Source organism: Lemur catta, chromosome 2 (genome assembly GCF_020740605.2).
Source record: "Lemur catta isolate mLemCat1 chromosome 2, mLemCat1.pri, whole genome shotgun sequence".
Classification (NCBI taxonomy): Eukaryota; Metazoa; Chordata; class Mammalia; order Primates; family Lemuridae; genus Lemur; species Lemur catta.
The window spans coordinates 72,794,671-72,808,588 of record NC_059129.1 but is presented as its reverse complement, the minus strand read 5'-3'; the positions used below and the strand labels follow the sequence as shown (position 1 = coordinate 72,808,588).

Sequence of the window (13,918 nt, the reverse complement as noted above, 5' to 3'; positions counted from 1 at the left end):
TGATGAATTTTGGAAAGGTTCCTCTGACAGAAGGGTAGTGATCAGATGACAAGGGGTCTGACTGGTAGCAGGAAAATGGATCAGGAGGTGACTGCAGGCATCCATGCAATAGTAATGAGAGCCTATGCTGAAGTATGGCAATGGAATTGGAATACAGGAGAAACTCAAAGGATTCCAAGAAGACTAAACCTGTAAGACCTGATACTGGACTGATGGTGAGTTTCAATGATAATGCTACCCACACAGACAAAGAATAAAGAGAAGACATAGTGTTTAGGCAGAAAGTAAAAAAAAAAAAATTATAATAGGACACAGTAAGTTTGAAGTGCTTATAGACACACAAGTAGAGATATTTAACAGGTGGTTAAGTACATAAGTCTGGAATTTGGTAACAAATTCTAATATAATAATATATATTTGGGAATAATTGACATATCAGTATCCTTAAAACCATTGTTTGAGATTGACCACAAAGTGTGTATATAATGGGAGGAGCAGAAGGTAGAGAGAGAGTAGGACTCATGAGAAGACCAATATTTGATAGTCAAGTTTTTTTTCTCTTTTAGTACATATGGGCCTCCTAGAGCTTTCAACTATGCCGCCTTTATGAAATGCAGGGACCAGATAGCCACTTGACTGATTATCAATCATGGCTGCACCCCATAGTGACTATTACAGCTTAGGCCTTTGGAGCTCTACATAGCACGGAATCCCTTTGTAATGCTCGTGTCTGGAACAATACTTAGACCATAGTATCTTTCTCAGACCAGCATCAAGTTTTTACTCCAGGTTGCTCTATATTAGGTGGCTGGATTTGGTCTAGAGACAGACATCAGTAAATTGGAAATTTCATCCTTGTTATAAGAAGATTTTACTGTATTAGATTTTTATGAAAATTGTCATGATGTTCATGAAGAATATCAAAGTAGAATCTCTTTACAATTTTTGCTGTTATCAAAATTTTAATATCCAAAATAAATGAGACTGCTCATTTCAATATCTCTTTATTTCAAATACCAGGATGTAAAATGTCTCTATTTTTTCCCAGAAAAAAGGGGTTAGGAAAGAAGACTTAAGCTCCAATATATTACAATACAGAAATAGCTAAGGAAGATAAATCTGCTAAGCTGGGTGAAATATAAAAGGAAAAGCCATTTGGTTACTTTACTTTTGTTTTCATTCTTTCTATCACTACACTAAATAATCTTTCTGATCTGAATAGAACCTCTAAATGTGGATATATGCTACTTCATATTTAAAGACACTTGATACATTGATTTATACATACCCTTGATACTTCATGTACAATCTGCCTAATTTTTCCAAAATGTAAACCATATAGATTGAAAACAAAAGAGCTAGCAACCGTATTAAAGAGTTTCCTGTTGCATTTGTTAAAAGCTATGTTTAGATGACAAGAACAATAATGTGATATATGATGCTTTTACACCAATAACATACAACTTTAAAATATATTCTTGAGATTAAGAATAGTATTCAAATATTGATTAATATCACTTTATGTACAGAAATGTAAGTTGAAAACTAATCAAATAGACTAAAGTGTAGCAAATACAGCAAGAAAACTACATCAGTAACTACTACCATATTAGTTCCCACTTGTGAATATGTATATTATTCATGAGTCTATTAAAAGAAACTAAATAGTATAAGACATTTCTATGACAGTACAGATAACGGGTTTTCAACTCACATACATTTTCTATGTAAATATAATAGCATTTTCTAGGCAATAATTACCTGGTATAATTATGAGGAACACACAAAAATATACTAAATAATGTGTAAATCACATTAATAATACCAATAAGCATGATATTATTTTCTACATTGCATAAAGATATCTGTTTAATTCATTATGCTTGTTTAAAATAGCTAATATTCTAATTAAATGCATTGATTACTTATAAATTGCATGAAATTATTTTCTATAACATTACCTTATTTTACAATCTAAACTTCAGAGGAATATAAAAATACTACATTCTAAAATCTATTTCAATGGATTTTCACACATTAAATATATCTTCTCTAAACTGAAGGCTGTTCTTTGCAAGGCTCAAAAGAGAATTTTCATGAAGAGAGTATTGTGTATAGTTGCAATTCATAACTACTATTATTTGAAAAATGTTTTGAAATTTTAAATTCAGCTTTGCCATAAAAAGTAGCATTCCACTGAGACTCCATAAAAGATAATACCTCATTTTCAGCAAAAGCATTCCCATTTACCAAACAATGATCTTCAAGATTCTATTTCTACAACTTGTTCGCATGACTTATTGATAAGATATATTTTAAGACTGTTAATTGCTTGATTTTTTGAAGTTTTAAATGAATAATTTGGTGCAGAGAAAGAAAGACTTATAAAGGGGAAGACAATATAATTTCTTTTAAAAAATTATTTATTTATTTTTCTTTTTTTAAATTTCAGAATATTTTAGGGGTATAAAAATTTCTCATCCAGACTTAAGACTCAAAATTGAGACAAAGGAGTTCTATCCATAATTATGGCATGAACAAGGGCAGGAAAATCAACATGTACAGTCACTTTCCTTTTAAATAATTCTATTTTGTCTTTAAATACACATTCACATGTACAGGAAGTTTTCCGAAGATAGCAATAGAAGCAGAAAAATCTAAAGTCAATTCTGTAGAATAGTCTCCCCTTGCTGTCCACAGAAAACTGACCTACATCAAAATAAGTGTATATAAACCTATAAGAATGTGAGAATATACATACAGAAAACCTAAGGCATCCAGTAAAGTCTTAAAAAGTTCTTAAACATATACAACTTATTATGTCACTCAACAGTAAGCTGGCATGAAAGAAAAACTACAACTTGACAAGTATATGGCCTCTTATTTAGCTAATTTTGAAAATGAATAATTTGTTAAACCCAGTGACCCTAAAATCACAAGTCTATTTCTCCAATTTTTTTCTAATAAAATATGAGGAAATTAAGTTCATTTCTCTTCTCATTTTTGAATTAGGGTTGCCTTTTAGATATTTCCAACTTTATCATTTTACCCACATTGCCTTTTGTGCTAAAAATATTTATGAGCTACTTAATGAGAAGTAGAGAAGAATATAGAAAAGGTAAATATAGCCTCAGACCAAGCCCTGGACTTATTTTACCTTTTAACTGCTTGCCAAATTCTCACACTGGTAGCTGCAACTCTGGCCACACTGCATTGCTAGCATGATACAATGGATGAGCCTTCTCCAAGAATTCATCTATCTCCACAAGTCCCCTGGTAGCCACAAAAATCACAGGAAAAGATGATCTTCAGATTCTTCTATGGTTTTAAGGAGTAAACATAATAACGGCACCTTGATTGGGTACAGTAACTTGAAAGATCACTATCATGTTAAAGCCTCATAAATTAGAAGGACAGACATTGTAAATTCTACTTTACACATAAAGAAACTGACACTCAGATGGGTTAATGTGCCAGTGTTCAGACCTGTAAAAGTGATGATGTTAAGACCAGACTCTAGTCTAGTGTTCTATTAAACTCTCCAATGGTCACCTTTCTGATTATGGCAGTTTTAAAATGGTAGGAACTAAGCCAACACTGGGCTGTAAGCAGAGGATTCTCTTTTTATTCTGCCAAACAGCCCAATGCCTGGCCCAATTCTAATGCCTGAAACAATGGTCTTATTGTTGAATTAAAGATCATATGATATTTTGTTAGAAACAGCCTACCTAATAAATAAAATTCAGAACAATAGTAGCAAGCAAAATGGTGGGAGAATGGTGGGAAAATGCTAAAGCATTAGGAAGCCCTGTGAGCAAAAGAACAAGCAGATAAGGAAAGCCCCAGGCACAAACACGGTGAGTCACCTGTGGCCAGAACTGGATAGCCCAGACGGGGGTACTCAGAAAAGGGTGGCAATTGCCACGAGCCATGTGAAGTTTTTCTCTTGCTCCTCTGAAGTTTTGTTCTCTGGGCTCTAGAATCAAATGTCATGAGCAAAGGGTCAGGAAGCTATTTCTTCAAATTTCACTAATACTAGAAAATGAATAAACACTGACAGACTAGACTTCTCAAGAGGTGAGCCTGGAGGGAGTAAAATTCATAAAGAAACCAGCCAAATGCCTGACACAGACAGTAAAAGAGGGAAACAGACCATAATACCCACAGCTTGATGCACTTTTTAAAAGACTTAAAAGAACATTCAAGATTTGGAATCAGCGTGCACAGGTTCTGAGTTCTACTATTCCAGTTGCCATGTGCCTCAGGCAAATGTACTCCAACTCTCAGGACCAAGCCATGTCACTAGACCAAATGTAAAAAGTTGTTTAAAAATAGAAACTAGTCCCTAAAGACAAATAAAATGCAATACAGTGGACTTTATAATCCATGGTACAGCAACCTCATCCATCTGCTTATTACTGGTGTGGGAGAATAATAATTGGATTTCAGGAATTCATATCTGATATCTTTCCAGGAAGCTCACTATACAGGTTTATACAAATTGTTCTCCCCATTTAACAAGCTTAGCAAATAATCTTCCCAAAATGTTGTGTTTCTATTCTTCAAGTCAGCAGTAACACATCCAGCCCAGCCTGGTTTCCATATTATTATTCTATTATAATTTAGTAATCTATTTCCTTAAATGAGGGTGCCTCTCTCATTTCTTATTAAGAAGCAATGCATACAATTAAAAGAAAGTCAAGACAGGTTGACAAAATTATGAACAAATGGTTATGTCTCTTACTCTCCATTCTCTTTAATAACTCCTTACATTCTTCATTTTTTAGGCTTCCTTTTTCTCTGTTTTCTTCACGAGCAGTTAGGAACTCAATACTGAGCATGCACATTTACTATGATAGGTTTGTGCTGAAAATGGAAAACTCCAGTAGTGTTCAGGGTTAACCTTCCCTAAGTTTAACCACATTCATGAATGGTGTGAAGGAGACTATTCTCCAAGTGAAACCCTAAGTTTTCTCTCTCAGTTTTTTCTGCCTAAACAGCACCTTGGAAGAGGTGCACACCTTTAACACACTTGCCTTTTTCTTTTTCTTCTCACCTATCCCTGCTTCAGCAATATAATTTGGGGTATAAGATATGAAAATCTTCATAAACCTCAATGAATTTATGTTACTTAAATACATGGAGACGCCACCCTCATCCCTCCCCAGTTTTCACTAGTCTACTTTTCCTTTTTTTCCCAGTTGCTAATTGGGGTTTCTCACAGTAGGCCTTATGGATACATTTCAGGACACAATGTTAAACTTGTTTGGAGGAAAAAAAAGAAAAGGGAAACTAAAGTTACAAAAATTCTTCTCCTACTTTCTGTCTCCCCTCCACAAAGGAGGTAGCTACTGTGGATGATTAAAAAGCGAATGTTAAGTTACCTGTTAAGAAGAGAGAGAGGAGCCCAAAGTCAATGCTTTTTATACATCAATTTATATTATGGGTTGCAGGATTTGTAAGAAAAATGGAACCTCATACAACCCCAATTTAATATTCTTGCCAACAATTACACAGTAAGTAGCAGAACTAGAACTAGAACCCCAAATTACTTGGATCCAAAGTTAATGGTCTTTCCACTATACTATGATGCTTTTTATTATCTTCAAACTGGAGACAATTTCTTTTCCCTCAATTGACAGGAACACTCTATTAAGGAGTGTAGGTGAAGTTCCAGACCCTCCTATGATCAGCAGCTGACCTTCTGAATCAGCCTTATCTTTTGCCAAACCACTTCTTCGACACTGAGGAAAGACCGGAAATTCATTTAAAGAAAAGATAAATGAGGCAGAAGCTTCTTCTAAGTAGAAATACACTGTAGTGTATGAGAAACTACTTAGGCTAAAAGGTCTGGGTTTGAATCCTGGTTGGGCCATGTTATGTGAGTCATCTTAGGCTATTACTAGAATTCTGTGAGTGTAATGTGAGGATTTGGGAATTATATTTTCTGACTTAATGTTTTGCACAGGATACTTTGGGAATCCAAATATTTACATATATATTAAATGTGATTATAATTCAACTATTTGCCTTTAGATTAAACAACTTAGAATAATGGCTGGCATGAGGTAAATGCTCAATAAATGGTAGCTATTTTAGTTAAATATTCCAACATGTTCGTAATTCTCATCCTCAAACCATCCCCTTAACTCTCAGCTTGTATTTTTTTTCTCTGTTCTCTTACTATTCTGTACCTCTTTTCACTATGAAGCTGTTATAAAAAAGGAATAAGATTCTAGATCTAATGAGATCTTCTCTGATTTAGGTTTCAGATAATGCAGTTTTCAGCCCATGTAATATATTGGCTCAAGATGTCTAGTGACAGTTACTTGAAAGAGTATTCATTGAGAAAGTCAGGTTTCATAAAGCCTCCAGAACACATGTGTACACACACTCACATCCAAAACTCTATTAATATTTTAAAAAAGACCTCTAATTTGCAGATAATTAAGCATTAAACATAACTTGCGGGAGTCAACTATTTCTAGTTATTGGCAATGGTATTTGAAATTAGTGTACTTTGCCAACAAAATGAATTACTTTTATAATAAAGTACTTTTAATTTCAAATAAAATATTTCTAAAATCTAGATGTGAAAGTAGCTCATTTTTTTCCATTTATACATATTTAAAGACATTCTCAAAACCAAATTCAAGTAGTAATTTACAATCAAGGCTGATAAAACTTACAAATACATTTTAATTGATATTTTGTAAGGTTGCTTTGGCATATTCACCCATCAATTTTCTAACTTTTCTAACTTCCCTCTATTAATGCCTATTCTTATACATTGTGAAGAAAGAGAGCACACACAATAGGTAGCTCGAGGATATGGTTTTGCATTAATAACGAAAGTGAATTTTAAACCTAATTGCTCTGTTACCAGAACTTTAGCTTTGTAGGCCCTTTTGTGAAAGTAATTTCTCAGATATGTGATATGATGGACTAAGCATTACCACAAAAACTTTTCTTTTATTTAACAAATATTTTAAAACCCTGTGAAAAGCATACTGTCTTCCAATTTATTTTAAAGCAAAGTTTTAAAAAGGTCACCATCTACGACTATGTGTCGTTAAATCCTTATATATATATATATATATATGTGTCATCTGAATAAACCCTATGATCCCCAGTTTTTAAGGCATAAAGTGCCCCCTAGAAAAAAAGTTCAGCACAGTTTCACTAATTGCAGACAATATGACATGCTTACATGGCAGCAAACTGGAATTACAAACACTCACCAATCGGTCACTGCACAAAAGGCCAAGACATTTAGCAGAGGAGGCTGATTGATAAAGTTAATGCAGAGGTCCAGGATTATAGAGAGCTGTTGTATAACAGCATCACATACTGCGATATCTTGTGAATCCATGCAATAAAGGAACAATATTTGCAAGCAAGTGGAAAGCAGTTACAGGAAAAGCAGTGGAAAAGATGTGTTAGACATAAGCAGTTGGACACTGCTCCTAATTTTTATTTGTCCACATAAGCCCATACAATTTTATAATTGCCATCCTTTGGCAGTTAGCAGATTTGGAATTCTGTTCTAAAACTCACCCACTCCCACTTAAAATCCCTCACTTGAAACCACGCTTGAAATAGCCAATGAAGAGATTTGACGGCCACTGCTTGCACTGTGCCTTCCCCTTCCTATCTGGACTCTGTCAAGCAGAAGCCCATATTTTCCACTAGCTGCTGGAGGCCTCCATCCACCTGCTGTCTGCAGCAAACACCACAAGGAACAGCGGCAAACCTGTAAATCCTGACCAGCAGAAAAGGTGTTCAGGACAGGTGGTAGGGGCTGCAATCAGTGAGGACAGACGGACTGACACCCAGACAGACAGACAGCAGCACTATCAGACACCATCCATTACTTCCAGTCTCAGAAGAGGGGAAGCCTGCAGCACCAGGAACGTCATTCTTCCACTAGGGACAGGCAGCAGATTAATGAGGGGTCTGCCTCCTGCAAGCCAGCAGGCTTAAAGTATTTGTTTTTTGGATGAGAAGGAGCAGGGAATTCAGAAACCTGCTGCTCTTTATAAAACCAGGCCGGCTCTGGCCTTCTGAGTTAACGGCCCTTTTCTGAATGTACAACAAAAGGACAGGACTGGCTGGATTTCTACTATTTTACTGTAACTCTATAGCCACATCTCTCCCTCAATATTCCCCACGCCCATCTGGTGGCAGTCGCACTGGTTGGGGACCCCTCAGTCTGTGAATGCAGCCTCCCTCCACTCCTCTCCTGTGAGGCACTGCTGCACTGAGGGGAAGTAGAAGAAATACTCCTTGGCAGCATCTTCTCTTTAGGAGACAATCCTAGGTCTGGGGGAGAGGCCATGCTCCGTGTGCTCTGTGCCTGGGAGTCACCCCTGCTCCCTTCCTACCCCTTCTTTGCAATCAGCTAACTCCAGATGCAACAGGTTCCCACTGGCTCTTCATGCCAATCCTCTTCCCCCAGATACACCTTCTAGCCTAGGCAGGCAAAACCAAGAAATCAGTCCCAGCCAGGGTCTCTGAATTCCCCTGCCCCAGACTGGAACACTTTCCTGAATACATAAAGACTTCCCAAGGGAGGACAGGATTCAAGTCCCCTTCAGCTCCACTCTGTGGACAATACTAAGGAGCATGGAGAGCCCAGTCTCTCTGCCAGTACCATGTAAGCAGTTTTGTCTGAGGCAAGCAGCAGCACAGTGTCACACACTCCTGCACCACCAGCAATGAGCCCCATCTTCCCCCCATCCCCAGGAAAATGGGGCACCAGAGAGAGATCCCTTGAAGGGGTGATGGGCTCTAAAGAAGGGAGGATGTGTGCAAGTATTCAATCCCTTACTGGACTGCTTCCTCCAGGAATTGAGCAGGCCCCAGAGGTGTCTCTTGGAAACCAGTAAAGAGGAACCTCTATTTATTCAGGCCAGAGTCCTCATCAGCTTCTCCCATGATTAAAAACTTTGTATTGCCATTGGCGTTACATATGGGTAAGGAAATTTGTCTTCACACAGGTATTCTGTGCAGAAGACTATGAATAAAAGGTTAAAGAGAAGCTGGGAAGGCAGTTACCAAAGATGGCAACTGCCCAAAAAAATACCCAACCTTGATCTGTGAGATGAATGAGTACCAAAATGAACACTAAAAATAAGCATTTTTATTATATAAATACAGGCACCCTTCATCGGGGTAATCCGGACCTGCTAAACAACTCCAAGAAGAGAAGAGGAGCTGTCCTCAGCACCTCTTCATCCCACCTCCCCTGTCGTCTAATCACCCCCGGGCCACCCAACCTGCTCCCAGCCCAGGGGCCTTCCACTTGGGGCGTGGGGAGATCTGCTCCGCTCAGCTTCTGCACTTCCCACTCCCAGGGTGGCCCCTGTCCACTCCATCCTCCTCTGCGCCCCAGTCTCAAGCCATCCTCTCCCAGCTCCTGGGTTCCTGGCTGTGGCAACCCCTCTTTCCTCCGGTCCCCTGGCCTCTTCCCCGCTCAAGCCCGGCGCCCCTGGCCCCAAGGCGGGGGCCTCCGCCCGCACCCAGCGCCCCGGCCCGCCCCTCCCCCACACTCAGCCGAGAGGACCGGGGGAGCGAGCGGTGAATGGACGGAGGGAGGCTCGGGTGGCGCGGCGGGGGGCGGCTTACTTGAGCATGGCTTCTTCTTTTTCCTCCTCTTCCTTCTGCCGGTCCATCACTGCCATGATAATGTTCCTCTCCTCCTCGGTCAGGTGGCTCAGGTCGGGCAGCTCTTGCATCGGGGGAGGCACCGTGGGTGGGCGAGGACCGCGGGGCCCCACGGCCGAGGACATTTTCGTGGCCTGCCCGCCCCCTGCGCTCGCTCTCCGGCTCTCACCTCTCGGCAGCGCGCCCAGCGGCTGCGCCCCGGCTCCCTCACAGCGGAGCCCTCCCGGCGGCGGCGGCGGCGGCGGCGGCGCCGGGGAGGGAGAGAACCCAGCCTTTCATGGTTGTTTGCCTCCACCCAGCCCCGGATGCCGCCTTTGTTTGGGTCGCCCTAGCGAGGCTCGGGGCCGCCCGGCCGCCTCCCGCAGCCCAGCCTCGGCCGGCGGGGGCGGGCGGGCGGGCGCGGCGAGGGGGCGAGGGCTCGCGCCGGGCTCGGCGATCCGGGCGTCTCCGGCGGGGCGCGCGGGGCGGGGGCGGGGCCGGGGCTGCTCCCAGGCTCTGCTGCCTCCAGTTTGGGGCTGCGGGAGGAAGAGGGAGAGTTTGGGTGTCAGTTAGGCGGAGTCTCCGAGGCTTCGCTCCCGGGAGATGCTGCTGCTCTCGCAGACATAGCCGCCAGCCACTCAGTCCCGGAGCCGCTCCGCCCACGGGCACCCCCCGCCCGCCCCCCAGGTCCGAGCCGCGCGCGCCCCAGCCGCTCCCCCCACACGCGCCAACGTGCACACCGCGTCGCTCTATCCCCAGGTACCCCTCGCCCGTGAGTCATCCTCCCTCTCCCGGTCCCTGTCTATGTCATCCTCCCCAGCCCTGTTTTCCAGGGGATGAATTAATCATCATCATCCTCGCTACCATCTTCATCATAGAGCGTTAATATTATTTGAGCACCCACGATGTTCAGAACAGCAGGATGGAACACCCTCTGGATGCATTTTTTTTCCTTCCTGCCACCATGTCTTTCTTATTTACTAGTCAAGTGTTCACAGCCACAACAATGTAATTTTTTAGATAATTTTGATACACACACACCTCCAACAGCCTGGATTTTCTGGGTACGTTGTCCTAGTCAATGCAGTGTCTTTCTAGACCCGTCTTCACTAGAACTGTTCTGCAAGGTATCCTAATTTTCCCTCAAGATGCCCCACAACATGATAATTCTTTAATTTGTCATTGTGGACTCTGGGTAGCCCCATCGTATCACGTAACTGCACTTTTCTGGTGCTTGCAAATGGATCATCTACTCTAATTCCTCTAGTGATGCTCACTATCATGTACTCACTCACATGTAGTACAGAGGGACTTCAGTATTCCCTCTGTACTACTCAAGAAACACTGATCCCCGATAACAAAAACACCCAGCGATGTCCTGTTATATTTAAGGAGCTTCTGCTCAATGCCTGGGCCAATGATAGGCATTACAATGAGCTTCTTTTGCTGATAAAGGCAAAAATAAATAGACAATCCTTTTAAAATAGGTAATGTTATCAGCTTGGAAACCTGGAGACTGAATTTTGTTAGTATAATTATAAAAGAATCAATATAGGGAAAGGTTCAAATTGAACAATTTCCTAGTGAGGATACCTTGGCAATGATGATGAAGAGAATTGATATGTTTCTGTCCTGGGGAATTATTTCAATAGTTCCAGAAGGAAGTTAGCACTCATTTTTTCCTTCCAAGCCTAACTCTGTTAATGAAGATCATAATGATGATATTTATGAATCTTAAAATCTTTAAGTTTAAAGAAATTAAGAATTTAACTAGTAGATTTCCATTAAATGCAGGAGTTGCTTCTACATAGACACATCTATTTGAATACTCTCAGTAATGGAGGGCTCACTACCTCCTAATTCCATTCCTATGTCTGACTCCCTCTTCTAACTGAAACTCTTTCGAATATTTGAGGCAGTTATCATGTCACCTTCAATCTTCTGCAGAGTAAACCTTTTCAGTTTATCTAACCAGTATAGCCTCATTTTAAAGACTTGTCACTTGCCTTTGAATACACTCAATTTTTTTTATTATCTTTCCAGAATAGGTATCAAGAATATGTGTAATCAAGAACAGTTCCTGGAACTTAGTAAGTGCTCAATAATGCTCTATAATAATAATTTTTATTTGTACAACTTAACATTGATCTAACTTTTTGGTAGCCATTTCACTTTTGAGGATGTCATTGAAATGAACATATAGTCCACTAAAACTTCCAGTTATTTTTCATAAGTGCTGCTGCCAAGCTAGATTTCCTCTTTTCTCTAAATAAGCAACTGATGAAAACATAATTGTGTTTTCTTCATTTTTTAATAACTGTACTTGTTTCTCTCAGTCCAGCATGTATTCAGGAGAAAACAAACTGAGTTAGAATTCTGGCCCTGCCCATGACTTTATGATGCTGACCAAATCACTTAACATCTCTGAACCTCTATTTCTTCATCTGTAAAATGGGAATAAAGATACATCAACACAGAAGTGAAATATTACAAAGAAGACATATTTGAAATATCTAACTACGTGCTTAACATTTTGTAGTTCTCTTTTTCTTATTTCTTCCTCTCTTCAAGATATGTATTAGGTCATCTCTCAATTATTAATGCACGGAGGGGAGTAGAAATATACATGATATATTCATTCTACCAGGTGCCTGTCTCTCTGTCAATGTGCAAATGCAACAATGCAACAGACAAAAGCCTTGTTCTCAAGAAGTTTACAATCAAGTTGGTTCTCATGAAATTCTTCTAAAGTACAAATAAAGGAATTATAAAGCCTCAGTAGTCATTAGAACTGGCTGAGTAAAGCTCTGGAAGGCAAGGACCTAATGAACAATTAACGATGGTGCTTTAATTTGTTCTGACTGTCATGACAAAATACCACAGATTGGGTGGCTTAAGTAACAGAAATTTATTTTCTCACAGTTCTGGAGGCTAGAAATCCAAGATCAAGGTGTCGACAGGTTTGATTTCTTCTGAGGCCTCTCTCTTAGACTTGTTGATGACCATCTTCTTCCTGTGTCCTCACATGGCCGCTTTTCTGTGCCTGTTCATCCCTTGTGTCTGTCCCTCTACTTATAAGGACACCAGTCCTATTGGATCAGGGTCCCACCTTTATGACCTCATTTTACCTTAATTACCTCTTTAATTTTGACCCTATCTCCAAATGTAGTCACATTCTAAAATACTGAAGTTTAGGACATTGACATGTGAATTTGGGGGGAAACATAATTCAGTCCACAACATGTGGTTTCCATTTATTAGAATTACTTTGGGAAATGGTGATTGACATGTATTGTCTGGATGACTTAATGGAAAGAAGTCTGTTTCTCAATCATCTTTATGTTCACAGGCACTTCTCTAGGCTGCATATGTCTATGTGAAACCAGAGAATGAATAAATAAGTAAATAAGTAAATGAGTTGACCAATAAATTATTAGGTGCCTTGGTGCAGCTGGTCAGTGTCTCACCTTCTGTCAGGAATCTCCTCTATTACCGAGGTGTTCAAAATCAATCTCTAAAATCCAAGAGAAGTGTCTTTACAAATTTATCTCCAGAAAATCAGACCTTATCTGCACTTAGATAAACAAGCAAATACCCAAAATAAGTATACCAAAGTATGTGGCTCATATGGTTAGTTTCTGGAGATACCCTACAAAAAATGATCGATGAATGTGGGAAAATGTGCATAATACTTCCTCCTAGAAATTCACAAGGCATCTTAACAAATTTAAAGAATGCTAAGAGGCAATTATTTACTACAGTAAAGAAATCAGTTTTACTTGGTTTGGCCTGGTATTTCCCAAATGTATTAGACCATAGAACTAAGCTCTCCCCTGATGGAGGAAACATGCTTTAGAATTGCTTTAGGAAAATCTCTGATGTACAGGCCTTGTATCCAAAGATGTTAACTAGAAAGACATGAAACTTTTAATGTGATTTTCCTTGTTCGGCCAATGATATCTATAGAAAAGCATCTCAAATCTCCAGTCATAAGATTTATATCAAATGTCCTTAAGGTCAATAATAACATTACATTTAGGATACTTGTTAGAAACTATACCTAGACAAAGCTCCTAAAAGGTAAGTTCTTTAGTTCTCTTTTCCACTGATACAATCAAATCATTTCTCAAAAGAATCCTAAAATTGGACACTACTGTTAACTGTTCATTTAATTTCATAGCTGAGGTTTTAACTTCAGAGTGGAAAATTATTGAACTGGTGTCAAGTTCAAATCTTCACACTACCATTTGACAGGTATGATGTATTGAATACT

The 13,918-nt window shown here is 39.7% G+C and overlaps 1 protein-coding gene across 1 annotated transcript in view; it reads right to left on the bottom strand.

The window, feature by feature from the left end:
- The window catches only part of RIMS1 (regulating synaptic membrane exocytosis 1), a 462,299-nt gene extending 452,479 nt beyond the window's left edge, over nucleotides 1–9,820 (bottom strand). The window contains exon 1 of the mRNA XM_045543826.1: nucleotides 9,628–9,820. Within this exon, the coding sequence (XP_045399782.1) occupies nucleotides 9,628–9,791 (164 nt within the window). The 5' untranslated portion in view covers nucleotides 9,792–9,820. The remainder of the gene's footprint in view (nucleotides 1–9,627) is intronic.
- Between the last annotated feature and the right edge of the window lie 4,098 nt (nucleotides 9,821–13,918).